A 27,767-nucleotide genomic window follows, 5' to 3' on the forward strand; every position below is an offset into this window, starting at 1 on the left:
CAATATTTAATTTTTTTGTAATTATTTATGTAGTATAAAGAACTAACCCTTTTCAGTTATCCAGTTCTGATTATGTAGCCAATTTTCAGAAAGTTACATAAATCAAATTAAAATGATGTTTGGATTCTTTACTGAAGCCTTTTGTTTTTGTTTTGTTTTTGGCCCGTTTTTTAGTGGCGAAATGAGTCTTGTCTTGAGTGATGTGGCCATTTCTCAAAGTGTGCCCCCGTGGATATCAGTACATGCTGCTAAAGAAAAAAAAAAAAAAAGAGCCCTGTGTGTTCAATAAATTTAGGATTTGCTGAGATAATTAAGGTTATACATACTTTATATCTTTATTGATGTTTTAATTTTTTTTTTAATGTTTGTTTATTTTTGAGAGAGAGACAGAGCGTGAGTGGGGGAAGGACAGAGAGAGGAGACACAGAATCCGAAGCAGGTTCCAGGCTCCGAGCAGTCAGCACAGAGCCTGACGTGGGGCTCGAACTCAGGGACTGTGAGTTCATGACCTGAGCCAAAGTCGGGCACTTAACCGACTGAACCACCCAGGTGCCCCAATAGTGATGTTTTAAGAGAAAGATATGGCTTGTGGAATTTTCCAAACTTACTTGGCCAGAGAATTTTTTTCTCTTTTCATCTTTTTTTCTTAATTTTTTTGGAATTTCGTTTAGTATTGTTTCAAACATATCTTGGCAAAATACACTCAGATTCTAATATCCCTTTGGACTCTCTGTAGTGTGAGATCCAATGACTACGGGGACAGTCTTGGCCTTACCTGTAGGTGCTGAGGGTACCTGTTGGGGTGGTTTTCTATTCAGCCACACAAACTTTGTCAGGGTTTGAGTCCTGACTCAGTCTTGATTCCTGACTGTGAAAGGAGTAGGCTTTCCACTTAATTTGCATTGGGAAAGGGGCTGTAATTCAGTCCAGTACCAGTGAGGGAGTCTAACCTTGAACTTACTGCTATGCACTATTTATCAAAACCCAGTCTGAGAAAGTAGTATAGTTATATAGTCCATCTATCCATTTTTCTGGTTACCTAATATTTATGCCTAAATTTATCTAAAATTATGTTTCTGGACCATATAAATGCTCATGTAGCTGGACCACAGTTTTTGGTCCCTTTCTGTGGAAACATAATTTTTAAGCTTATTTATTTATTTTGAGAGGGGGAGAGGCAGAGAGAGAGGGAGGGAGAGAGAGAATCCCAAGCAGGCTCTGCACTATCAGCACAGAGCCTGACTCTGGGCTCGAACTCACCAACTGTGAGATCATGACATGAGTCAAAATCAAGTGTCAGACGCTTAACCGACTGAGCCACCCCCGGTGCCCCTCTGTGGAACTATTTTTAACTCAGCTTTATCTTGGCGTTTTCCTCTTTTAGGTTGAGGGGGACAATAAGTAAAACTCATTAGTGTATGTATCAGTATTTTTGAAGACTTTGTTACCCTGCAAGCTATCTCATAAAGACCCATGGGATAAATTTCAGATTTTTATTCCAGGAAAAATTGTGTTCCCTCTGAAGCAATTTCTTTTTCTCTTTTTAAAAATATTCATGGATACTGTAAATACTGAAACCGATGGTGTTTCCTTATTTGCATCGCTTCCTGAAAGCTTTCTGCTAAATTTGTGGCCCATCTTTTACAGATATGTAGACTTCTACTCTGGCTTCTTTTTGTCTCAAGGCAGTATAGTTTCTGCAGGCTCTGGAGTCGGCCGTATTGGCTCCATCCTTGAGGAGCTCTGTTGGATTCAGGCAAGCTGCTGAATTCCGTGAGCCCCAGTTTCCTCTTCTGTGAAATGGAGTTACTGGTACCCTCCTAGGGCTACTGTGAGGCTTACCTAAGGGTAATAGACGTAAGCACTTGTTCTTGACACATCTCAAGTACTCCATACTTTTTTCCACTTTCATGTTCCCCATGTTTCACCTCGTCTGCTTTTAAAAATAATTGATTATATATTATTTGTAATATTTTATTCACAATCTAAAAATTCACTGTAATCTAATTTTGTAATCTAAAATATTTCTTGGAGCAAGACAGACCAACCATACCTAAGTGTTGGTTTCTTAGCATGTTGTATTTTGCATAAAATATAGCAATTAAAAACATTCACAATTGCTTTGCCATAAATATTCCTAAATTTACAGAGATTTTGAAACTAGATGTACACGAGAGTTTACTTTTAGTCCACTTCACTTTCATTTTCTTCCCTTTTCACTTCAGACACACAGCCCCACAAACAGATTTTCTGTGTTATTTGTATAGGTGGGTCAGTGGTTTCTGAAGGCATTTTTTTTACTATAGCCTCTTAGGTTAAAAGTTTCACTATTGTTTGAAATCTGTCACAAGACCAGGGAAGCACGTTCATGGTAGAACTATTTAATAAATAAGTTCCCCAGTTTGAGGAGTTAGATTTTTATGTGAGGTCAGGCCAGTTGAAGACATTTACAAAGAATTAGTTGTTTGTTATTGCTGTATGAGTTGCAAGAATGGAAAAAAAAGAAATTCTTTCTTCAATACTTCCTTCCAGGCTGAGTCATCACTAGAGAGTGGGAAGGGCAGCAGCAGCAGAGAATCCAAACCCCAAAGCTGATATCACAAAGTACCATTTCTCCAAGTTGGGGGCTCAGAGGGGAGCCATCATGAGCGATGTCACCATCGTGAAAGAAGGTTGGGTTCAGAAGAGGGGTAAGTGTTCAACAAAGCTGCACATAATGTGGTTGGTAAGTGTGCGAATGGTTGGTGGTGTCCTGGAAGTTGATATTTTTCCTGACGCTGTTAACAAAGTAAACGGACATACTACGTCCAGGAAGAGAGAAATGATATTTAACATATGTGTTAGGAATTTGCTTGTTATGTAGGGATTCTAAGTAATTCCTGGTTTTGATCCTTACTACAGTTCTGAACATTTGGCTCTCTGGGATGTTGTGTGCTTGCATGTTACAGAAAGTTCCTGTTGGATTTTTCTGTGCTGTCCACAGCAACTCTGCAATCCAGAGAGATGTCTGTAGGACGATTTAATAATCTAGAAAAGTGTCTAACTTGTATGCATTTAAAGACATGTAAATTTATATTAAGCCGGTTTGGGTGAAAGCAGGGGAAGGGCTTCTAGGGTTAAAGGGGAAAGAGCTCACCCACAAACTTCTGGCTTCAACAACCCTGTAAGTTAGGTGAGGAAAGTCCTAAAGTAAGAGACCAGCTGAAGAAAGGGTTTCTGCGTGTGTGTGTTTATGTTTAATTGCATATTTTTATTTTTCATGATCTAGTTTTAGTATTTCTTGTTTGCTGTTCGCTCCTACTTTAGATAAATAATTCAAATTACTTTAAAGGAAGAACTCTTTAATGTAAAGCTTAGTTTATCTCCTAAGAGATCACCTTTTAATGTGGTCAATGTGTTTATTAAGAAATCTAGAGTGTAGACTTGTTGCCAGGAAACTACTGTTTATCCACGTGGCCAAATTGAGTAGTATGAGGACTGTTGCATTCTTAGGACTTTTAAGTTCCTGTATACTGTATCTATTTCCTGATTAAAAGTTACCTTTTAAATAGTGATTTCAATGTTTTTTGCGGGTTTGTAGTTAATACCTATGTTTGGAAAGTCATTGTCAGTAGTTAAATGGGATTATGTATTACTGATTTCTAAAAATTCATCCTTATTGAGTTATAATTTCCATACCAATACAATTCCCCTATTTTAAGTGTACACGGGGATGAACTTTGCTACATGCATGCAGTGGCATAACAAACACTGCAGTCATGACGTTGAACATCTCTGTCACTCCGAAAGCACCCCTATTCCGCTCTGCAGTCCCTCCTCTTTCCTGAGCCCTGGGACCCCTAATCTGCTACAACTGTAATCTTCCTTATAAGTACACTCATCTGGTCCTCTGTGTCTGGTTACTTTCATGTAGCATAATACTTGAACGATTCATCCACATCGCTGTGTACATCACAAGTTTGTTCCTTTTTATTGTTGAGGCATGGTCTGTAGTCTGGACGTACCACAATCTATTTATTTACTGTCTGATGGATATTTGAGCTATTTCTAGTTTGGGGCTATTACACATAAGGCAGCTATGCACATTGGAGATCATGTCTTGGTGTGGTTTGTTTTCCTTTTCCCTTGGGCAGTGACCTGGGAACGAGATTGCTGCTCATACAGTAAGTGTGTGCTTAACTATCAAACGGTTTCAGCCAACTATTGTACGATTGAGTTTAATTTATTGTATGTTATATTATAAATTTAGAAGACATTTTCAGATTTCACTGCTGTCTGAAGGTGCTTTTTCTTTGTTTTTTTTTTAGCTTGTCTATTATATTTATACTGTCTTTTCTACTTTGTTTTTTGGGGACGGCAAATCACGTAAACCTTTTGGAGTAATACTTACTATATGCACCTCTAATGTCTGCTCCCATTAAGTCTGTTTTGAGGATTAAGTGAGGTGATGGATGTGGATGTGTTTTGAGAGCTTGAACACAACTGTAAGTTATTGCCGGCACCACATGTTGTCAAAGATTTAGAGTTGTTCTTGAGTTTGTTTAGTTAATTGCATCTTACCTGAAACACCATGATAAAAGGTCGGTTTAAAGTGCTTGGGGTATAGAAGCAAGAAAAAAATGGACCAGGATTTCTTTGCATTTTTCCTGCCTTGGTTAATAGTACACAAAGATATAAAATGATAAGTAAAAGTCTTTTCTGTCGTCTGCTCTTCCAACTGGTTTCTCTCCTCAGAGATAACCATTGTAGACCTTTTGTATTTTATACTTTTTTTGGTGATTATTATCCCAGTTTTGTATATAATACGCTAAGCTTTATTTTTGAGTAGTCTTACATAATCTTGTGTATCGCCCTTATGAAAAATGAAGAATTTGACTTGTTAATACCTGTTCTCTTCCTTCCCTAAAGGGAGGGAGTGGGCTCATGGTGCACTCTTCATTCTAGAAAGTACTTACACATTATCTCTAAACTGACCACTTTGGGAGTACCCTACACAATCTTTCCTCTGAATTTCCCACATTCCCCTCCCAGTTTGTGGCAACTGAACGTTTATTTTATATTTTCAGGGTTTGTAATAGTTATACTTGCTGATTCGGAGAAGCAGTAATCGATATTATGATAAGTAAACAGTACCTGCTGCCAACCAGAGCAGTATGGTGGGTACGTGTGAAGGGAGCCATAGAGAGCAAATGATCGCCTCATACTCTGTTGGTGTTCAAGATCATGACGCACTTTGGTTTGGCCTCTGGTTTGGGCTATAATGGTTTTTCCTGGATTTTCTAATTGTCACATTTCCTCCCATTGGTAAAAGAGTGTATGCTTTGCTGTCTTCCTTGTATCACTTGGTCATCCAGCTTTTTAATCCTGGTATTTGTCAGAATTCTATTGTGAACTGACCTTTTTCTAGGTGTGATACTCAGCTAGTAGCATGTTATTTAATTGCATTCCTGGACAAGTTCAGTGCTTTCTTAGATCTGTCTTTCCCCTATTTGTTTTGGATTTATTTTATGGTTTTCCAGAAGTAGTTTTTTTTTTTTTTCCTTTTTTCAATTTACTGAAGAACTTCTTTCAGAAAGAATATGTCGGCACAGTGTTTGAAAATGTGCTTTTCACTTTTACACCTGATGCATACCTTTGCTGGGTATAGAATTCAGTTGTGAAACAGTTTTCCTTCAGAGTTTTGAAGGCTGCATTCCGTTACCTTTTGGTAACCAGTTTTACTGGTAAGAGGCTTAACACTAATAGGAGTAATTTCTTTCTAGGTAACCTGTTTGTTGTCCTCTTGAAGTTTGTTGTGTTCATGCCTCTTTATCCTTGGCTTTATAAAATTTAAGGAGGATAAGATGTGGTTCTTTTTAATTCACCTGTAAAGCATTTGGTGGACCCTTAGAATATGCAGGCAAATGTGTTTAATTCTGGGGAGTCTTCTGTATTTCTCTTGTTATTTTTTCCCTTCTGTGTCTTCTGTATTCTTTTATGGTTTTTTCCCTCAGAGCATCTATATCAGTGCTCTGTTTTAAAATTTTTCTTTAATTTCTTTGTTTTCTCTCCTTGTTCTGGAAGATTCCTCAACTTTTTCTTTGAGCCCTTTACTGAATTATTTATTTCAGCTATTACTTTATATTTCTGGGAATTCTTTGTAGTTCATAGCCACCCGCTCTTATTTTACAGATTTTTAATCAAAGGACACCAACGAGACTATTTTTAAATTTTTTATCTGCTTTGAATTACTTTTTCAGTTTGTTTATTTTGTTTATTATTTTTTTTTCCTTGGTGGTGTTAGTATTCCTCAGGTATCTGATGATCCCTGTTGGTTTATTTGTGAATGAAAGACTGAGTTTACTGGTAGTGACCTCTGTCTGTTTTTGTAATTCATGTATTTTCCCTGTACTTAGGACTGGCTAGATTCTCTGAATGAGGATTTGTAATGGTACTTTTAACTGGACTCTTACAAGCATTAGTTGAAATATTAGGGGAAACCAAATGGGGCATTTTTTTCCTCTGAACTATTCTTAATTTGTTCCTTTAGAGATTTTCAGTATGATTTTAAGAATAATCTTCTGTTTTAGTCAAGCAAATTTCATTAGTCTGTTGTTGCTGTTTGGACATATTTTGGCTCAAAGAATTTCTTCTTAAAGAGCAGTAGTATTCTCTGCCTCTTTACACTGGGCAGGTAGATGATCATCACCTGAACTCTGGTGTACTTGTTTTAAAATAAATATATAATGTCTGCCTTCTTTACCTCACAGTGTGCTGGTAAGCATTGTGAGCTAATGTGTACAGAGTATTTGTAAACTATTAATAAAAGTATCGATATAAAAAATTCACAGTTACCCTTAGTTTGACTATCAGTCCTTTTTCTCAAACTTGCATTTATGAATCAGTTCATGTTAGCTCCTATCTAGATATAATCTCATTTCATTTGTACTTTTGATGTAAATAAGTTGTTCATCATTAAATAGCATCCTGGAGAAGGAAAAAACAGACTTAAAAATAATTAATGGTACTGTGTGGGGCAGATACTTTCCTAACTTCGGTTATTGGTGATATATCAACATTGAAACCTTTTTTTCCTGTACTTTTCTGGAGCAATTACAGAATGGTAAATATTAATTGAGATAACACATTGATGTAGTATTGTTGGTGTTAGAAATGACAGTAAAGGAAACGTCATGTAGCACACGTGGAGTAAAGTACTGTCTACATTTTCCTGCTTGATGGTCCTGGGAGAGCACATCAGCTTCGGAGATACCTGCAGACGTGTTAAACACTTCTTAGACTCTCTCCTTCACAAGAGAGAAGTGACCAGAGGCTGGTCACAGACCAGCCTGTCTGTACTACCAGTCTCTAAACCTGATGTCAAAAGTTTTACTCTAAGTTTGTCCTGTTACAGTAAGGGCTAATAGTTGCTGTGAAGAAAGGTGTTGCATTAATAAAGTGGGAAATTTAACCACCTTAAAAGGTCTAAATTATTGAATTAAGTAGGTTGCAATAGCATTAACCAGGGCTAATTGTAATTTATAAAATTCCGTTTGCGTAATAGTACTGTTTCCTAAGAAGGTAAGTAGTCTCTTCTAAAGGTGGAGACCCAGTTCCTTGATAACATGTTAAAATCTGTAATGTATTGGTGGTCAATGCACAGTCTTACAATTCTGAAATTGGTACAAATTTAAGAGGTGGTTTTATCATTAAAAACATTTGACTGATGGGGGTGCCTGGGTGGCTCAGTCGGTTAGGTGTCCGATTTCGGCTCAGGTCATGATCTCACGGTCCGTGGGTTCGAGCCCCGCGTCGGGCTCTGTGTTGACAGCTCAGAGCCTGGAGCCTGTTTCAGATTCTGTGTCTCCCTCTTTCTCTGCCCCTCCCCTGTTCATGCTCTCTCTCTGTCTCAAAAATAAATAAATGTTAAAAAAAAATTAAAAAACAAAACATTTGATGAAAATGCTGCATGCATATGATAGTTTCTTAGGCTTTTTGTTGCTTTGATATCTAACAGATTGAACTTTCAGGTTGTGTTCTGTGTACGTAACCAGTTTGTGCTTTCAAAGCACTCCTTGCCTTAGTTTGCCTGCTACTTAGAGTTTCCAGTTCAAGGATCTTCATGAACTGTGTCCTTGGAATAACACTTGTTTTGTATTCTGTGAACTGATTTGTTTAGGTGAACCGGAATGTTAGTATTTGGTAATTCCAAGCTACACTTGATAAGTCTATGAATTTTCTGTCAAAATAGCTTAATGCCACTATGCAGAATGTTTTAGTAACGTGAAGATTGTAAGCTGGGCTATGTGTTAACATGAGATTATTTTGAGCTAGTCAATTATAAGCTGTTCTAGAAAACAGAATCACAGTTTTTGGGGTTCTCATCCACGTCCAAGGGCTTTTTCCTTAACTTTGTATGTACTTGTATAAGTACCTTTTGCTTCTGTTTTATTCACAAAGTGAGTTTTAAATAAATGATCAAGTGCTTATAGAAATAGAAAACAACCGTATGATTTTGTTTACTACGCAGAAGCAAGCATTTTCCATAGAATGTGGAGAGCTGTGGTAGCCACTGTATAAGTCACATGATAGTTTAGAGAAGCTCACTTGACTATTAACGTTACAAGTGGGGAATAAACATGACAAAATTAAATTTATTTTCTTAAAAAAAAATTTTTTTTAATGTTTATTTATTATTGAGAGAGAGAGAGACAGACCGTGAGTGGGAGGTGGGGGGGGGGAGGGGAGGAGTGGGCAGAGAGAGAGGGAGACACAGAATCTGAAGCAGGCTCCAGGCTCTGAGCAATCAGTACAGAGCCTGATGCGGGCTGGAACCCATGAACCTTGAGATCATGACCTGAGCCAAAGTCAGAAGATGTTTAACCGACTGAGCCACCCAGTCGTCCCAAGTTTATTTTCTAATGACATTGGGACTCTGAGATTTAATGTATTTACAATAACGTGAATTTTATTTTATTTTCTTATTTGTCTTATTTTCTTCGTCTTATTTTATTATTTGAATACATTGGTTTTGAAAATGTTAATCAAGTAAACCATGGAGAGAACCATCAAATGATAAGCTTTCATATGCATTCTAGAGCTGGAGAATTGTAGAGCTGCTGTTATGTACGCACACACTCACACTACTCCCTATCTTATGCGAGATAGGGATACTTATCCTTCCCCATCAGCAGTTGTTTTGTGTATTGACTTGTAAATTCACTTGTTCAAGTTAGTTACCTCTACAGTTTTCTGCGTGGTCAAGTCATCTGCAAAGAGTCACAGTTCTGCTTCGTCCTTTGCAATCTTTATGTCTTCAGTTAATTTTTCTGATCATTTCACTGGTTAGGAATTCCAGCACAATTTTGAGTAAAAGTGGTGAGAGTGGACTTTTGGTCTTATTTCTCATGTTATTTTACCACCACCATCATCATATTATGTGATAATCACTATTGTAGTTGTTGTGGGCTTTCTATTGCTGCCTTTAATCAGATTGAGAAAGTTCCTTTCTTGTCCTGTTTTGCTGAGAGTTTTTATCATGAGTGGGTGTTCACTTTTTTCAAAAAGTTTTCCCACATCTATTGAAATGACTATTTGACTTTTCCCTGTATTGTGTTAATATGGTGTATTACTTTAACGGCTGGAATATGTCCCATTTGGTCCTGATGTATTATATTTGATTTACCAGTTTTGATGTACCTTGTCAAGGATTGTGGGGTGTTTTTGCATTTATATTGGTCTATAATTTTCATTTCATGTTTTAGTTTGATGGCTATGCTGGACTCATAGGTTGGGAAGTATTCCCTTCTCAATTTTTGAAGGAATTTGCATAAGATAGGGTTTATTCCTAACTTAATATGTTTGGTAAAATGCATCAGTGAAGCCATTTGGGTTGGGGCTTTTTTGGTGAGGTTTCTGATAATAAATACAATTTCATTAATAGGCATAGGACTATTCAGATTTTTTGTTTCATTTTGTGTCACTTTGGGAAAATTGTGATTTCTTAGGAATTTTTCCATTTAATCTAAGTTGTTGATATATTTGGAATAAAGTTGTTCTTAATATTCCCTTATTCTTTAAGTGTCTGTGGGATTTGTAATTATAATCCCCTATTAAATTCTGATGTTGGTAAATTGTGTTCTCCCTCTCATTTTTTTTTCCTTTGATCAGTTTTACTAGGAGTTTATACATTTTATTGATCTTTTCAAGGAGCCAACTTTTTGCTTTGTTTTCTTTGACCTTTTCTATTTTACTGCTTTTGCTCATTATTATTTTAATTTACTTGTCTTTTTTTCTGGCTTCTTAAGGTAAAATAGTATGTCATTGGTTTTAAATCTTTCTTTTTTTAAAAAATATAGGCACTTAAATCTATGGATTTATCTTTGTTTAATTTTTTTTTAACGTTTATTTATTTTTGAGACAGAGAGAGACAGAGCATGAATGGGGGAGGGACAGAGAGAGAGGGAGACACAGAATCGGAAGCAGGCTCCAGGCTCTGAGCCATCAGCCCAGAGCCCGACGTGGGGCTCAAACTCACGGACCGTGAGATCGTGACCTGAGCTGAAGTCAGACGCTTAACCGACTGAGCCACCTAGGTGCCCCTGGATTTATCTTACATCACAGCTTAGTTTTGTCCTACAAGTTTTGATGAAATGTGTTTTCATTGTTATTTAATGTAAAATGTTTTCTAACTTCCCTTGGGATTTGTTCTTTGAACCATGGGTTATTTAGAAGAAGGCTGCATAATTTACAAATATACAGGGGTTTTTAGATATGTTATTGTTTTGATTTCAGTGTAATGTTTGATTGTATTTACAGAAGATATTCTATAAAAGTTTCAGTCATCTGGAATTTTTTGTTATTTAAAAAAATTTTTTTATGGTCCACCATATGGTCTATCTTGATTTTTCTGCTGTTGTGGGTGTAGTTTTTTTTTTTTTTTTTTTTTTTTATAAATGTCTGGTCAGGATGGGTGATGGTGAGTCATATCTTCTGTAACTTTACTGATTTTTTTCTTTAGTTCTATCAATTACTGAGAGAGAAGTAAAATCTCCCAACTATGTGAATTTCTGTTTCTTTATTCTATTTTGCTTTATATATTTTGAAGCTCTGTTGTTAGATGCATCCAGATTTGTATCATCTTCTGGATATATTGCATCTTTTGTCCTTATGAAATGTCCATCTTTTTCTGTCTTGAAATTCAGTGTGTCTGATATTAATATAACCACTACAGACTTTCCTGATTAAAGTTTACATCTTCTATCTTTTTAAAATGTTATTTTACATTTAGCTTATCTGTGTGTTATATTTAAACCGTCTCTCTTGTAGATAGCATAGTTTTAGGTCTGGTTCTGTTTTTTTTTTTTTTTTTTTTTTCTCCTCTTTATCTCATTTGACAGTCTTTACCTTTTAATTGGGGGTGTTTAGACCATACATATTTGTTAATGTAATTATTGATATGATTGAATTTAGGTCTACTGTTTTTTTATTTATTCTCTATTTGTCCTATTTAAAAATTTTTTTCCCTGTTCATATATAGGTATATTTTTGCCTTCTATTGGGTTGATTGAATTTTTTTTAGTATTTCATCTAAATCCCTCTGTCAGTGTGCATTCTCAGTGGAGGGGAGGATATCTCCCCCAAGGGGGTAATCATTGGTTCTGGGGGAGGGTGCAAAAAACTCAGATATTTATAGTCATTTGTGCCTTTTAAGTGGGACACATTATATAAACATATACAGCATATCTGTGGTATTAAAATTTCATGTGGGAGGCTAGAGCGGTTAGGGAAAAAAAAAAGACTAAAAAGGCTTGTTAGGTGGGCCATAATGGAAAAAACTGAACTTCTCTGTAATCTTACATTACTTAATGGTTATTGTAGGGCAGTGGTTTTCAGCCAGGGTTATTTTACTCCCCTGGGGACATTTGACAATGTCTGGAGACATTTTTGGTTGTCATGACTTGGGGTGGGTGTGCTATTGGCATCTAGTAGGTAGAGGCCAGGGATGTTGCTAAGTGTTCTGTAATGTATAGGACAGTTTTCCCCAAACAGAAAATCTTCTACTCCAAAATGTCACTAGTGCTGAGGTTGAGAAACCCTGCTGTTGGGATTATAATATGCATTCCTAATTTATCACATTATATACTGGGTTAATATTTTACTGCATTATGTAAAATAGAACACCCTTGAAATACTGTAGTTACATTTACCTCTCCTCTGAGTGCCTTGTGCTGCTGTGTCTCATATATAGCAGATATAAATATGTTGTAAACCATGTGATACAATGTTTGAATTTTTGTTTTATGTCCTTTTTATGTCTTTTAAAGAAGAGCAGGATAAATATGGTCTTTTATATGTACTTAATTTGCAGTGTTTCTTTCTTTCTATAGATTTGAGTTTCTGTCTGATATTATTTTCCTTTAGCTTGAAGAGCTTTCTTCAGCATTTCTTTTAGAGCAAATCTGTTGGTGACCAGTACACTCATATTTTTGTTTATTTTAAAATATTTTCGGGGCACCTGGGTGGCTCAGTCGGTTGAGCTTCCGACTTTGGCTCAGGTCATGATCTCACAGTCTGTGAGTTCGAGCCCCACGTCGGGCTCTGTGCTGACAGCTCAGAGCCTGGACCCTGTTTCAGACTGTCTCCCTTTCTCTCTGACCCTCCCCCATTCATGCTCTGTATCTCTCTGTCTCAAAAATAAATAAACATTAAAAAAATTTTTTTTAATATTTTCATTTGTTTTATTTTTGAAGGATTTTTTTATTGTATATAGAATTATGATTTGTGAGTTTGTTTCTTTCCTCACTTTAAAGATGTCCTTTCATTTTCTTTTACTTTCCCTTGTTTCTGATAAGTCAGCTCTTACGTTGTGTTGTTACCTGTATACAACATACCATTTTCTGTGACTACCTGCGAGATTTTTCTAGCCTTGATTTCAGCACTTTGATGATGTGCCTAGGTGTTTTCTTTGTATGTATCCTATTTTGGATTTACTGGATTTTTGTTGTTTTTCATCTATAAATATATGTTTTTACCAAACTTGGGAAGTTGCATTGGCCATTATTTCTAAAGAACATTTTCTATGCTGTTCTCTGGAATAGTTGTTTTTTATATTTTATACAGAGTTTATAATTTTATGTATGGCAAAATTAGTCTAAGTCACCCTACAACTACTGGAAGTGGAACTCTGATAGGTATATATGCTTTAATGTGTGGATATACAAATTCGTTAGTTTTACCATTCACTTTGTTTTGTTATTGCTCATAACAAATTACGTGGAGTACAAATTTCATCTACATTGATATTTGAGGAAACTGATGATTTCTGTTTTTGAATTAAAAAAAATTTTTTTTAAGTTTCATTTATTTTGAGAGAGAGAGCACGAGCAGGGGAGGGGCAGAGAGAGAGGGAGGGAGAGCATCTCAAGCAGGCTCCACCCTGTCAGCACAGAGCCTGATATAGGGCTTGAACTCACAAACTGTGAGATCATGATCTGAGCTGAAATCAAGAGTTGGACTCTTAACCGACTGAGCCACCTAGGCACCTCAGAAACTGATGGTTTCAACCAGCTGAGTTCCAGACACCTGGAAACATAGCTGAACCTTTTTTTCCCAACTGAATTTATAGAATTTTAAAATAGAAGAGACTTTAGAAGTCACCTAGTCTTATATCCATTTATCTTTACAGAAAACAAGTCATTTTTTGAGTTAGGGGCTTAGCCTGGACCAGTAGCTGAAATTTCTTTATTGCCAATTTTATGATGCTTCATCTTTTGTTTCTTTCTTGACACTCAGACGTGTTTTGGAGTTCTTTTTTAAAAAGTCTGTTATTAGTATGTGCTGAGAGAGGGGCTCAGAACAGTTGCACAGGAGGAGAGTTTAAAACCCTGTGAGAATGGAAAAAGGGGAGTATCTTACATCTGGTGGAATCCGTATGCCATTTGAGTGGTATCACTTACCTCTCTGTGTCCCAGTGGGCACTACAGGGAAGCTGTATCTCTAGAACTTACTGTGTTACCTCCTTGGAGAAACTATTTTTATATTCTTTGACATGGATAAACTTTCTTTAATTATCTGTTCACATTCTGTAATCAATTGCGTTATCTTACTGGTATGATTAACCGTGCACATACCAGTGTGCTTTCTTTTATGTATGTTGATGCTTAACGCCAGTTTTTCTACTTTTTTTCTCCTGCATCCTTGTCAATAAAAATGTTCTAAGTATTTCAAATATAAATTCTAATATAATCTCAGTTTTTCCCAGATCACAGTCTTACGAAGTTGGAATGATTTCTCTTGTCTGTGTATTACATCACTTTGGTCCCTTGTGGCTTTATATTGACTAGTTACCACATAGACCCTTTATTTCTCTTTGTTGTCAACTCCCCTGAGGGCAGGAACTGTGTCTAATACAACTACATTTTGCATATTGGTTCTGCGAGTACTTTGAATGTAGGAGGCTCTTAGTCTTTGAGTGAATGAGGAAGAAAACAGTCTTTAGAAGTTCCAGTAGCTGGGGCACCTGGGTGGCTCAGTTGGTTAAGTGTTCGACTCTTGGTTTTGGATCAGGTCATGATCTCATGGTTTGTGAGTTCGGGCCCCATGTTGGACTCTGCACTGACAGTGCGGAGCCCACTTGGGATTCCCTCTCTCTCTCTCTCTCTCTTTCTCTCTCTCTCTCTGCTCCTCCCCTGTGCGCGCTCTCTCTCTTAAAATAAATAAAAACATTTAAATAAGAAAAGGTCCAGTAACAGTGTGTCACAGATTGCAGGGCAAGGAACTAGAATTGGGACAGCTGGGGCAAGTCAGGGAACACAAAATAGATCACAATTATGAAAGCAGCCTATAATCTAGGATAGGGTTTTGGTAAGGGCAGGGCTGGCATTCTAGATCAGGTTGTATATCTGTCAAGTTGTTTGTAGGAAAATGGAGCTAATAGGGTAGGAGTTGCTAGAACTGACTGAATGACTGTTCTATGCACAGGACTCTGATAGTCCCAGAATGGTTTAGCATATAAGACGCCTAAATCAGGTAAGTGAGAACAGAGTAGTGGTCATAGTTCTGGAACACTTATCCATATTTTACTCTTAGAACCACAATGTACTTCTGAGTTCATGATTCTTCCGGCCTGGAAGAATCTTTGGTACTGTGTTGCTGATGGATCATTGATCTCCGATATTGTGGGTAACTAAAATATCACTGTATAGGACGTAACTGTTTGATTATTTAACAGCTGTGAGTAGTAGGGGTCTTTATTTTGCCCTCCTGAGCAATCTAGAACAAGTTCTGTTTTCCGTGAGACAGGCCTTCCAATATTTCAGGATTGCTGTGACACCTTCCCTAAAATGTTTTTAAGCAAACTGTTCTTTTCTTTTAACTTGTTCATTGTATGACATGTTTCTAGCCCTCACACATAATTTTGGTGTCCTGCTGTGGAAATATCTCAGTTTGTTAATGTCTTTCTTAAAATGTGGTCGCCAGAGTGAACCTAACACTGCAGGTGTGGTCAGTGCAGCGAAGAGCACAGCAGGACTGTTCCCCACAGCACGGCACGGGAGGGCCGTGATTGCCCTCCAAGGCCACAGCTGGTTTTCTCAGTTTTAATTTTTTTTTTAAGTTTTTATTTACTTACTAGAGAGAGAGAGAGAAAGTTTGCAAGTGTATCAAGGAGAGAGAGAGAGAGAGAGAGAGAGAGAGAGAGAGAGAGAGAGAGAGAGAATCTCAAGCAGGCTCTGCACTCTCAGTGCAGAGCCCGACTCTGGGCTTGAATTCAGCAAACCCTGAGATCATGACCTTAGCTGAAACCAAGAGTCGGACACTTAACTGACTGAGCCACCCAGGCACCTCTTTAGTTTTAACTTTTAAAGGAACTTTTATTATGTTTTGTTTATGCAGACTATTTACATATGCCAATTTGTTGTCCACATGTTACCATTTTCATTCCTGTCACTAGTATGTAAAAGTTTCTGCTTTCTCTTGCCATAATTATCACTTGTATTATCTTTTTAATTTTAGCCATCATGTTGCTGTTTTATTTTGCATTTATTTGTTACGCTGAGGCTTAACTTTGTTGTTAATGCTTTTAGCCATTTTTTTCTTCAAATGAATTACTTGTTTCTTATCCTTAATCAATTTTATGGTATGAGGCTTATGCCTTCTTTTTTTTTTTTTTTTTTTTTAAATGTTGCTGACTCTTTGGTTGATGCCATTTTTTTTTTTTCAACGTTTATTTATTTTTGGGACAGAGAGAGACAGAGCATGAACGGGGGAGGGGCAGAGAGAGAGGGAGACACAGAATCAGAAACAGGCTCCAGGCTCTGAGCCATCAGCCCAGAGCCTGATGCGGGGCTCGAACTCACGGACCGCGAGATCGTGACCCGGCTGAAGTCGGACGCTTAACCGACTGCGCCACCCAGGCGCCCCAAGGCTTATGTCTTCCTTATTAAAATTTTTTTTTAACGTTTATTTATTTTTGAGAGAGAGAGTGAGACAGAGCATGAGAGGGGGAGGGCCAGAGAGAGGGAGACACAGAATCCAAAGCAGGCTATGGGCTCTGAACTGTCAGCACAGAGCTCAGACCACGGACTGTGAGAATATGACCTGAACTGAAGTCGGACGCCCAACTGACTGAGCCACCCAGGTGCCCCTATGAGGCTTATGTCTTTAGTCAATTTTATAAATTTGATATGTTCTTATTATTTGTAAGAGCTTTTTATGTATTCAGAATACCATTATTTTATTTATCAATTTGTTGTTACAAATATTTTCCTGGTTTGAGTATATCTTTTAACTCTATGATTTTGTCACGTATAAGTTTTTAATTGTTATATAGTTTAGTATATCAGACTTTTCCCTTCCGAGGAGGCCATTGAGGTCACACTTAGATACTCTTGCCCTGTTTTCTTCGAGCATCGTTATGATTAAAACAATTTGTATTATCTACATAATACGTTAGTTCCTCTTGTAAAAGGTCCAAGCAGTATGTAATAGAGTATGATATGGTTCCTCCACTCCCAATTTCCTTCTTAGAAATAACCGCCGTCAAGTGTGATGTCCTGCTATAAAGCCAACATTTTTCTGAAAACAGGTAAGAATGAGAAAGATACATGTCAAACTATGGGTAGTATTTGTCTCTTGTCAGGAGATTGGAATTCAAGAGATTAGGTGGGGGACAGGAAGAGGGATAATTAAAGAAATGAGACTTTTACACTTTATTCTGTATAAACATTTGGATCTTTTATCTCACTTTGCGTAAATGACATCATAATCACTTAACAGTATGTCTTAGAGATTTGTCTACGCCCTTGCAACATGGTCACTCAGAAAATTTGAAAAAATGACCAATTTGATGTAACTTGCTTTTAGTGAATCTGTTCTTCTCATCCATCTACTTTTCTCATTTTTAAGTACGCAGGTACTGTCAGTTTAGCCCAATGGTCAAGAGGATGGAATTTAACTTCAGATCTTGGCTTTGCCATTTACTAGTGACTATGGGCAGAAATCTTAATATGCCTTAAATTTCTCATGTGTAAAATGGTGCTGATAATAAGTGGTTTAAGACTCCAAGATCATAATGTTTGATTAGCTCTTATCCCAGTGCATGGGACATACTAAATAATTAATAGTAGCGGTTATTTAATAATCTGTTATAGGTCCTAATGCTGAATTTCACATCACATTTAGTAATTGTTAGTGTTTAGGCTCATCTATTGTTTTCCTCTGTAAAAACAATAAAGATACTTGCCCTTTTCAGGGTTTTTTTTTTTGTTGTTTTTTTTTTTTTTTTTTTTTAATCCCTTCTGTGCTCTGCATTTCTTAGAGATAATTGATGCTAACTGGAACTCAGAGTGGTAAGTCACTTACTGTCTTCTCAGCACCTCTGGGCATCAATGTTTGCATTATGATGGTTCTCTCTTGAGAAGACAAGTGTAAAAGAGGAGTTAATCAGTATTCCTTTCCTGTTGCCCGGCCTGAGTGCTATACTCTCTTCCTCTGGCTTCATCTTTTGTAATTTTGAAATTTGTGTTGGCCTGTAACTATGTTTTCCAATTCATTGAGGATTACGAGTTCTGTTTTCTGTATTTGTTCTTCGTTATGCTTGTCTTTCCCAACACTTTTTCTGATGTTGAGTGAAGTAGGGCTTAAAGCAACAAGTACATACATTTTTTTCTTCCTCACTCAGGGTTGGGTGAGGTCAGATGATAATGATATTTTAATCTTGTGCTTGAATTTTATGACTAAAACTGCTTGCCATATAAGAACACTAACTTTGTTATCTTAATGGTTGGATGCAAAGACATTTCTATCCAAAATTCATCGATCAAGAAATAGAACTTAAGTGTATTTTTTAGCTTTATAATATCAAGCAATACAAAAACTGAAAATGAAAATAACAGTAATAAGAATTGGGAAGAAGGTTGAAGGGGAACTCAGTTTTTCATCTTCATAGTGGGAAGTCAGTTGATGTGGTTACAGGTGATAAATCAAGAGACAGAGGCATAATACCGAAAATATTAAAATGGCTATTGCTGTGAAGTGGAATAGAGAGTGAAGCTGTGTGTGCACGCACGTGTGTGCATGTGTGTGCCTGTGCAGGGGAATGGTGGAAGGGATTCTTTCTTATGCTATTGAACTATTGTTGCTTGGTGTATGTGTCCATTAACAGTAATAAATTATACCTTGCATGATCGCTATTGATGAAAATAAAATACAGTTTTGTATATCAATGTATGTTTAAAAAACTGATTGGAAGGAACTATACCAAATATTATCTCTTGGTAGTGAGTTTTTTTTCCTTCATTATATTTTTCTGTATTCTGTGAGATTTCTAAAGTGAATATCTTTACTTTGAGAGTTTAGAAGAACATTATTGAAGGAAAACTATCTAGGACCTCCTGGATTTAATTTGTCACTTGGCATCAGTATGCTGTTTTTTATTTAGACAAGTACTGTAACTTTTTTTTTTAATTAAAGGAATTGTACACCATATTCTCTAAATGTTTGTAAATGTATTAGTAAGGCAGGCATTCTGCTAAAAATAACAGAAAACCCAGCCAACAGTAACAAAACAAAGACTGGTTTATTTTTTTCACTTAAGAAGGGTAAAGGTGAGCAGTTCCTAGTTGTTTAGCAAATAAAGATGAAATCATCAGAGATTCAAGCTCTCTCTGCTGCTTCACCTTTGGCTTGTTGGCTTTTCGTGCTACAGTTGTTGCTGTAAGGTTTCAAGATGGCTGTGCTAACAAGCATTACATTTCTGTTCAGGGAAGACGGATGCGAGTGTCAGCCACATTATCCCTTTTATTAGGAAACTAGCAGCTTTCTCAGAGCTCACTATCAGACTTCCTTTTATGTTGTGGTGCCCAGAACTGGGTTATGTGTCCCCATAGCTGCGAGAAAGCTAGTATCTGTCTTTCAGTCTGTGTAGGGGGAGGTGACAAGGGTGAGGGGGACTGGGAGTTGACTCTGCGTTAGCCAACAGTGTCTTCCACCATGAGTTGTGATTATACAGTTACAGTGCGTGTACTTGAGTTCCCAGACAGATTTCTAGGAGAGACAGCAGCCTTCCTAGAGGTTAGACTGAGGATTTGGCATATGAGCATTCTCTAAAATGCACCCCTGTGGAGATTATTCTAAAACGGGGCCATTTTGTCTGATTTTGGGAGTACTAGTCTTGTGCTCCTTTTCGTCTCTTGAGATGATTGTGAGTTAGGGAGTAGGTCGGTAAAATGCTCCCCAGTTTGACTTTATTTTTCTTATAAATTCCAAATTTCAGTTTCTATCCAGGATCCTAAGGATTGTGAGTTTTTAGTGTATCAGGTACATTATGTAAGATTTTCATTTTTGTTTTTAAGTCTTTGAGTATGCAATGAAACTGGTAGTCACAGGTTTTATAGCTGATGATTTCAGCTCTCCCAACCCAAATAGTACTGGGTCAGCCCCAAATACCCAGATTACGCTGGTCAAGATATTAGGTCTTACATTTACTTGGGTTTTTCCCATGACATGTATTGTAATGGGTATCACCCCTTATTTTCTTATTCCTTTGTCACGGACTTATTAAAAAATTTTTTCAAAATACAGATGTGTACAGTTGCCATTGTGATGTTTATGGGTTTCAGCATTAAAATGGTGCTGAGTACTCTTAAATGTAGAGAACAAACTGAAGGTTGCTGGAGGGATTGTGGGTAGGGGATGGGCTAAATGGGCAAGGGGCATTAAGGAGGACACTTGTTGGGATGAGCACTGGGTGTTATATGTAGGGGTATAAAGACTTCAGGAATCTACTATAATTGTACTATATGCTAACTAACTTGGATGTAAATGAAAAAAAATGAAATAAAAAAATAAAAAATGGTGCTGAGTAAAATGTGTTACTATCAAATTAGACTTATTTATAAAAGTTTAGGATTTAATAGTAGTGTTTATCAATGAATTGGTAAACTTTAATCTTAGGTTTGTCTTACCAGTAAACCAGGGATATTTATTTAGTCCTAACCCATTTTTTTCTTAGTCCAAAAAGATATTACTCACTTTTGCTCTTGCGGAGTGAAAAATTGTCCTTGACACGGAAATGATCATACTCATTTCTAGTACTTGGATAAACTGATGTCTTTATTTGATTAGAGAGACGTGTGCTGGAGACTGGGGAGAGGGTATAAAGATGAAGAAACAGGTCACCTGTCCTCATGGAGTCCAGAGTGTCAGTGGGGGTAAAAGGTGAATTTCCTCATCTGTGAAGTGGGGATAATGCCAGTTCTTACCTACCTCTTGATGGTCGTTGTGAGGCTTGAGTGAGGGAAATCATGTGAAAGGTGTAGAATTATACTGGTAAGTGCTCCAGAAGTGTTAGCTGCGATTACTGTTATTATCACAAAACAGAGATTTGCACAGAGTGCTTTGGGAGCGCAGACTAGGTAGGGATTGAGTTTCTGGAAAGGTTGGGGAAGTGTCAGATTTTTACCTGCCCTCAATGCCTTGTTCATCTTTGCCACTCTAATGCCTACTGCCTGGTAAGCCCTCAAAAACTGCTGATGAATGAATTGATCAGAGAATGAGAATACACTTACATGGGTGGAATTTTCTTAAAGCATCTTAAAGTAGATACAAAATTGTAAAATACGAAAATGTGATACTAAAATTTCCATGCCTGACTTAATCCTGGGATAGAATTTAGAATATTTTTTCGAGTAAGTAAATAATAGAAAGTAATTTCAGACATAGAAAAGCTATTGCTTTCAACCAGGCTTTTGAAACAAGCTGGGTTTTCAGACAGTCTAAGAATATTTTCTAGCAAGGACTTAGGATCCAGGTGTCTTTTGTTGCGGGGTCCAGCTTTGTCCATATATTTTGGCAGTATCGTGTTGTTTTAGATCTGTTTTGTGACATCAGTTATCTGCTGTTGTGGAACAGACCACCCAGCGCTTAGTGGCTTAAACCAACAATGGTTTATTATTTTTCATGATTTTATGGTTTGATTTGGAAGTTCTTCTAGTGATCTCACTCAGAATCACTCCTGTTGCTGCATTTGAAGGCTAAACTGGGAGATCCAAGAAAGCCTTTCCCCCAGATTTGGGTCCTTGGTTCAGTGTTGGCTGGGGGTGCCTTAGTTCTCCCCCACATCACCCTTTTCCCACAGAGTGCCCTGCACTCTTGAGAGTGTGTGGCTGCCTTCTGAGGGTGGGAGACACCGGCCTCCCAAAGGCTAATTCCAGAGCTGGCACAGCATTTGCTTTATTCACATTTTATTGGTCTCAAACAAGTCACAAGATCAGCTTAGAATCAAGGGGAGAAATAGAGTCCATTTCTTGATGGAAAGAAATAGAGTCCTTAATGGAAAGAATGACAAAGAATTTGTGGTCCTCTGTAATCTGCAGTAGAAACATAGTGCCTTACTAACTTTGTATATTTATCCTCTGTATTTATCATTTCTTCCATTCTGTTTTATCTATTTTCTTCTTTCGTTCCCAGTGGGTTTTTTTTCCTAAAGATTTTATTTTTAAGCACTCTCCACACCCAAAGTGGGGCTCGAACCCACAACCCTGAGATCAGGATCCACACACTCTGCCAACTGAGCCAGCCAAGCGCACTCCCTCCCTCCAGTGAATTTTTATAGTTTGTCTTGAAACTGTTTGATTCAAGTTTCCATTCATTAACACAAAATTACTTTTCCACCCAGTGTGGATGTTAGTTCTGCCCTTGTATTTTCCTGTATTTTAGTTATCTCCCTTTTCTTTGTATCTTTGAACTTTAATTTTATGCAGTCTATTACAATTTTTTAGTCATGACATAAGTCATAGGTGTGGTGGTATGACCAGAGGTAGTGTCAGAAGCAGTGGGGTAGTGTCTTCTGTGCTGTGTTACTGACATTAGGACCTGAGTCTTTGGTTTAGTGGTCCGGTGGAAGATGACCAGATAGCCCCTTTGCATCCAGACAGTCTTCAGCTTTTGCTAAATCACTACTGAGTTTTTACATAAGTGGTTATAAAAATGATTTCAGCAGGTTACCCATAAAACTGTAGTGAAATTATGAATTGCTCAAGTTCTGTAATTTAAAACATGAAAGATAAGCTGTCGATAGGCCACTTTAGAAAGCAGTTCTTCATCCTGGTGCTTAACTTGGAAAAGCATTATCCAGAGCCATGTAAGGGTGGAGTGGCCACTGAGCTCCTTTTCACACCAAGAATATAGAATCACAGTCTAAAGTATATTATGAAGTTGTCAACCATGTGAGTAAACTGTCTTGGAATAAAACCCAGTTCAATTAGAGCCTTTTGATGCCCTCTCCATGCTAACTATATTGCCTGTAGCCTCATGAGAGGTCCTATCTCAGAACCACCAGGCTAAGCCACTCTTGCTCTGTTGAAATTGTGCAGTAAAGTGCTGATTTGGGGGTAGTTTGTTGCATAGCAGTTGATAATACAGATTTTGTAAGGGATGGTTTTGTTTTGCAAAGATTTGGAGGCAATTAGTGAAAGCCTCAAGAGCCTTAGAATAGACTGTCAGTGAAAGCTTGAGGGGCTTTGGGTGGGCCGTGGGTGAGAGTGCAAGGAACAGTGGGAAAAATGTTAGTGGAAATGTGAGGAAGGAAATCCTTGTTCTGCGGTGGCAGAGAGTTTAGCGGTCCAGTTGCTGACATGTAAAAGGAGAGACAAAAACTAAAGGAAGTACTGGTAAACAAAAAGGAGCAAGGAACTGTTGAGCTTGGAAACACCTGGCCTCTTTTCCATGACCAGGACCACTAAAATTAAGAAACAGATTCTGGGGGAGATCAAATATGGGACATTTGCAGGAGAACGTGATCCACAAGCGAAGCTGAAGATGTGACTTTAAAATCCTTAGGACCTCAGCAAGATCCGAGGTGTTCCCTCAGAGAATTCTAGTCCAACAGTAGGGGTTCTGAGCACATTTGGAGAGCTGGCCCTCCGCTGTCCCCGCAGAGGGGCTTGAAGAGATTTGTGGCTGTGGCCTTTGTCTCAGAATGGAGTGAACTGTCCAAAGATGCACGGGAGACCCACAGACTTTTTTCTCTTCTTCTGTCTCCCTCTCCCTCTCTCTTTTTTTCTAAAGACCATCGAATTGGCAGAACCACTGTTGACTCGGCCTGAAGGGGCCACAGACGGTACAGATGGAGGGCAGCCTTTTGATCGCTGAACCTCTGGAGATAGGAAGTGTGCTGAGAGCACAACATCGTGTCGCACGTGGGCCCTCCTCTCTGCGAAGGAAAGGATGACTCAGAAAGCAGAACCAAGACCGTGGAGGGCAGACCCTCATCAGGAGCTGACTGGGCCGCCCTCGATTTCAGAATTGCTATGAGCCAGTAACAGCCAGCCACCTCCTTCCTTACCCCTTTCTGAGCAGCGCTGCTGTGGTAGTTTCTCTTTGCCTCTTGCCCCATTGGTCCTGAGTTCCTGACTCACAGGAACCGTGGATAATAAAGACTGATTGTGAAAGTCCTAAGTCTTGTGTCATCCTGCCATTCAGTGGTACAAGGCGACTGTGGTGACAGGTTGAAGTCGCAAGGCTGAGAAGGCAGCTGCCCAGAGATGGCAGGCGGTGGGGTGGGGGTTGGGCACCAGCGCAAGGGAAGGAGGGTCCAGTCCTTCACGCAGGGGAAGGGGCTGGTCGACCCACAGGGCGGCAGGCTGGCATTGGACGAACGTGCAGACTCAGGAACGTTCACAAATGCGTGTTTTCTTTAAAAAAAAAAAAAATTTAATGTTTATTTTTGACAGAGAGAGACAGAGCACGAGTGGGGGAGGGGCAGAGAGAGAGGGAGACACAGAATCTGAAACAGGCTCCAGGCCCTGAGCGGTCAGCACAGAGCCTGACGCGGGGCTTGAACTCACAGACCGCGAGATCACGACCTGAGCCGAAGTCAGACGCTCAACCGACTGAGCCACCCGGGTGCCCCACAAATGCATGTTATTTCTTAAATATTGGAGAAAGGAGTTATCTGACCAGTAATTATTACCAAGAACTACAGAGGGTTACTTGTGAAATGAGGAAAACATTTCTCTGCTTATTTTACATGTAATCATTTACTGTTGTTTCTTTGTCACCAAAGTTACATCTACATAGCCTGTCTTCTCAGAGGTCACGTCACGTATTTTGAAACGTATTTAAAAGGAATAAATGTTAGATACAGTAGGGCTCTAACCTCAGCTCTGACCTCTTCTTATCTTTACAGTGACTGGAAAGAAAAGGAGGGCACGTTCACTCCTAACTTCTTATCTTGGAAACTTCAAGTATACCGAAGAGCTGAAAGTATAGTGTTCACAAGCATGTTAGCAGCCTTAATGTTTTGCCACATTTATTTCTTCCCAGCTTTATTGAGGTACACTTGACAAAACTATGTATTTAAGCTGTGCAGTGCGACGTTTTGATGCGCTTATCCGTTGTGAGACCGTTAGTGCACCATGCTAGTTAACGCATCTAACACCTCGCATAGTTAACACTTTTCCTCCTGCTTTTTTTTTCCTTTTTCTTTATTTTTGGTTGAACCACTTGAAAGGGAGTTGCAGGTATTATTCTGTCTGTGAGTCCTTTTAGCCCTGATCCCCAAGAATGAGGTGTTCGCAACTACAATACCATTAACACAGCTAAGAAATTAATGCTTTCAGTAATCCCATCTAGTACCATAGTCCCCAAAAAACTTAAACATTTTAAAAAATCTGCGGTGCAGGGGCTCCTGGGTGACTCAGTCGGTTAAACATTTGACTTTGGCTCAGGTCATGATCTTCTGGTTCATGGGTTTGAGGCCCGTGTTGAGCTCTGTGCTGACAGCTCGGAGCCTGGAGCCTGCTTCAGATTCTGTGTCTCCCTTTCTCTCTGCCCCTCTCCGACTCGTGCTCTGTCTCGCTCTCTCTCAAAAATAAATAAACATAAATTTTTTTTTTTTAAATCTACGGTGCATACTATTTACTTAGTTGTATCTCTGGCCCATTTCATTCTGGAATAATAAAAATACGACATTTATATTTCTATGAAATTGATTCTAAGTTTTTTGAGGGTTTTGTGCCTCAGGTTGCCTTATAGAACGTCCCCCGTTCTGGATTTGTCTAATTTTCTTCACTATTAGATTCACGTTGAACTTTTTTGGGTGAGAATACCACATAGGTGATGTATACTTGATCAAGAAGGTGACTTCTGGATCTCTTCACTATAAAGATGTATTTTTCCCATTTGTAAATCTGTGGGTCATAGTTCCCAACAACCCTTCACTTGTTTAAACTTCCATTGATGATACTTGCCTGAATCAATTTTTACATTATGAATTGTAGAGAAATTTCTTATTTTATTAAAAATTTTAAATGTTTATTTATTTTTGAGGGGGAGAGAGGGATACAGAGAGAGAGAGAGAGAGAGAGAGAGAGAGAGAGAGAGAGAGAGAGACAGAGAACCAGACCAGCTGGGGAAGGGCAGGGAGAGAGGGAGATACAGATTCCAAAGCAGGCTGCAGGCACGGAGTCCAACATGGGTCTTGAACTCACGGATTGGGAGATCATGACCTGAGCCGAAGCTGGATACTTAACTGACTGAGCCATCCAGGCACCCCGAGAAATTGCTTTTTAATGTCCATTTATATTTGCAAGGAAAGAACACACTGTTGCTTTTTCTTTTAAAAATAAATATATTATTTGGGCTAGAATTTAAAGATATTTATTGTCTTAATTCTGTGTATTTTTTTTCTTAATGACTGATTTTGAGAGGACTTAGTTTAAAACAATAAGTTGATAACAGATCAGATAGTTCTTAGAATTGCTAACAGTGAGGCTCATCAAACAGTCGTGCAATATTTACTGAATGCCTGGTAGGGTGCGAGGAATCACACCATATAGTATAATATGCTTAACATTAAAAATTATAGCTCTCAAGTACTTATCCAGTTGAGAAGATAAGACAATATGCATGTAAAAATGGGGTAATGTTCACAGCAGAAAATGATAAATGCCAAATTACTGGTGTAGTCAGTAAATGCTTTCAGTGTTCAGAGGGCGATCACTTTGAACTTTGACGAGTGCAAAGCAGTGTAGGTATATGAAGTGTTTTAAGATGTTACTGACATTCTGAACCTGGGCCTTTCAAGCATGTTTTCCAGTCAATATCATGTGCCTGCTGTGTTCTAGCAGCCAGAAAAAGGATAAAGCATGTCCCTTGCCCCTGAAATGATTATTGAGTGAGATGAAATCACAGGAACGTATACTGTCTCTGATCATAAAAGCGCTCTAATCAAACTATCTCTTTAGCGTTGTGGCTGTGTAGAGGTGAGACCTGAGACTTTGTGTTGCTTTGGAGATGGGTGTGGGTGTGTGACCGAGAAGGCTTCATGGGGGAAGTGGCATTTGACTCTGATAGGATGTTTTGGGAGAATGGAGGAATATTGGGCCCACCGGCCCAGAGGTGACTGTGTGCGCCATGGTTTTAGAGAGACTAGTGATGCCATTCTCAGCCAGGTCAGGAGGGGTCCTGATGTGAGAAGGTGGGACAGACATGGTTATTCAGCCTTTCGTGTGTGTGTGTGTGTGTGTGTGTGTGTGTGTGTGTGTGTGTGTGTGTATCTGTAAATAGTTTTTCTCATATAGGAGAACAACACAGTTAGATTTTAATGGTAGGTGCAATTTTGCAGAAAAAGTATATGGGAAGATGAGCAGTGGACCGAAGAAGCAGCTCAGGAAACACTTCCTCTCATAACAAGTGGGGAGTGGGAGGGGAAAGAGACTCTTCAGGCACTTACCAAAGGAGTGATTTATTAGGAAGAGAGCTAAAATAGGAAGGTCACAGCCAATACACAAGACATTTTACGAGAGGATCATTGATGTCATGAGCAGCGGAGTCTGCAGAGGGAATGAAACAGAAAAAGGCCATTGGATTGGGTAGTCCAAGAATGTTCTTAATACAGTTTCAGTGATTTCGGGGGGCGGGGTGCAGTATGGAAGCCAGATTTCTGGGGAGTAAGGGGTATCAGATTGAAGCCATTTGCTTGAAAAATTTGGCAGCGAAAGTAGAGGAGGAATAAATAAGATGAGGACAGCTTGGTCAGGGGCAGTGTTGTATGTGTATGATGGCAGAGGGGAACTTGGTAGTGGGGCGGGAGATCCTGCAGTTGACCGAGACAGTTGTTGCTGAACAGGAGCAGAGGGTGGGAGGGGGTGAGAACTTGGGAGGAAGGGTTACTCTTGGAGGAGGAGGGGCGGTCATCAGTCTAGAGGGAAGAAGTGAGTGTGAGGGGAGAGCAGAGAGAAGGAAGGATAATTATGGAAGAAGGAACTTGTGTGTGTTGGCTAGAA

General features: G+C 38.6%; 1 protein-coding gene across 6 annotated transcripts in view; it reads left to right on the forward strand.

Moving 5' to 3' along the window:
* AKT3 (AKT serine/threonine kinase 3) overlaps positions 1 to 27,767 on the forward strand; it is a 310,747-nt gene that overhangs the window by 8,327 nt on the left and 274,653 nt on the right. For 4 of the 6 annotated variants that reach the window (XM_047840477.1, XM_047840482.1, XM_047840479.1 and 1 more), the window contains exon 2: positions 2,533 to 2,690. In XM_047840477.1, the coding sequence (XP_047696433.1) occupies positions 2,645 to 2,690 (46 nt within the window). In that variant the 5' untranslated portion in view covers positions 2,533 to 2,644. Of the gene's footprint in view, positions 1 to 2,532; positions 2,691 to 27,767 lie in introns of those variants that run through there. The other 2 variants (XM_047840484.1, XM_047840485.1) reach the window with 2 other exon arrangements.

Source organism: Prionailurus viverrinus, chromosome F1 (assembly GCF_022837055.1).
Source record: "Prionailurus viverrinus isolate Anna chromosome F1, UM_Priviv_1.0, whole genome shotgun sequence".
Classification (NCBI taxonomy): Eukaryota; Metazoa; Chordata; class Mammalia; order Carnivora; family Felidae; genus Prionailurus; species Prionailurus viverrinus.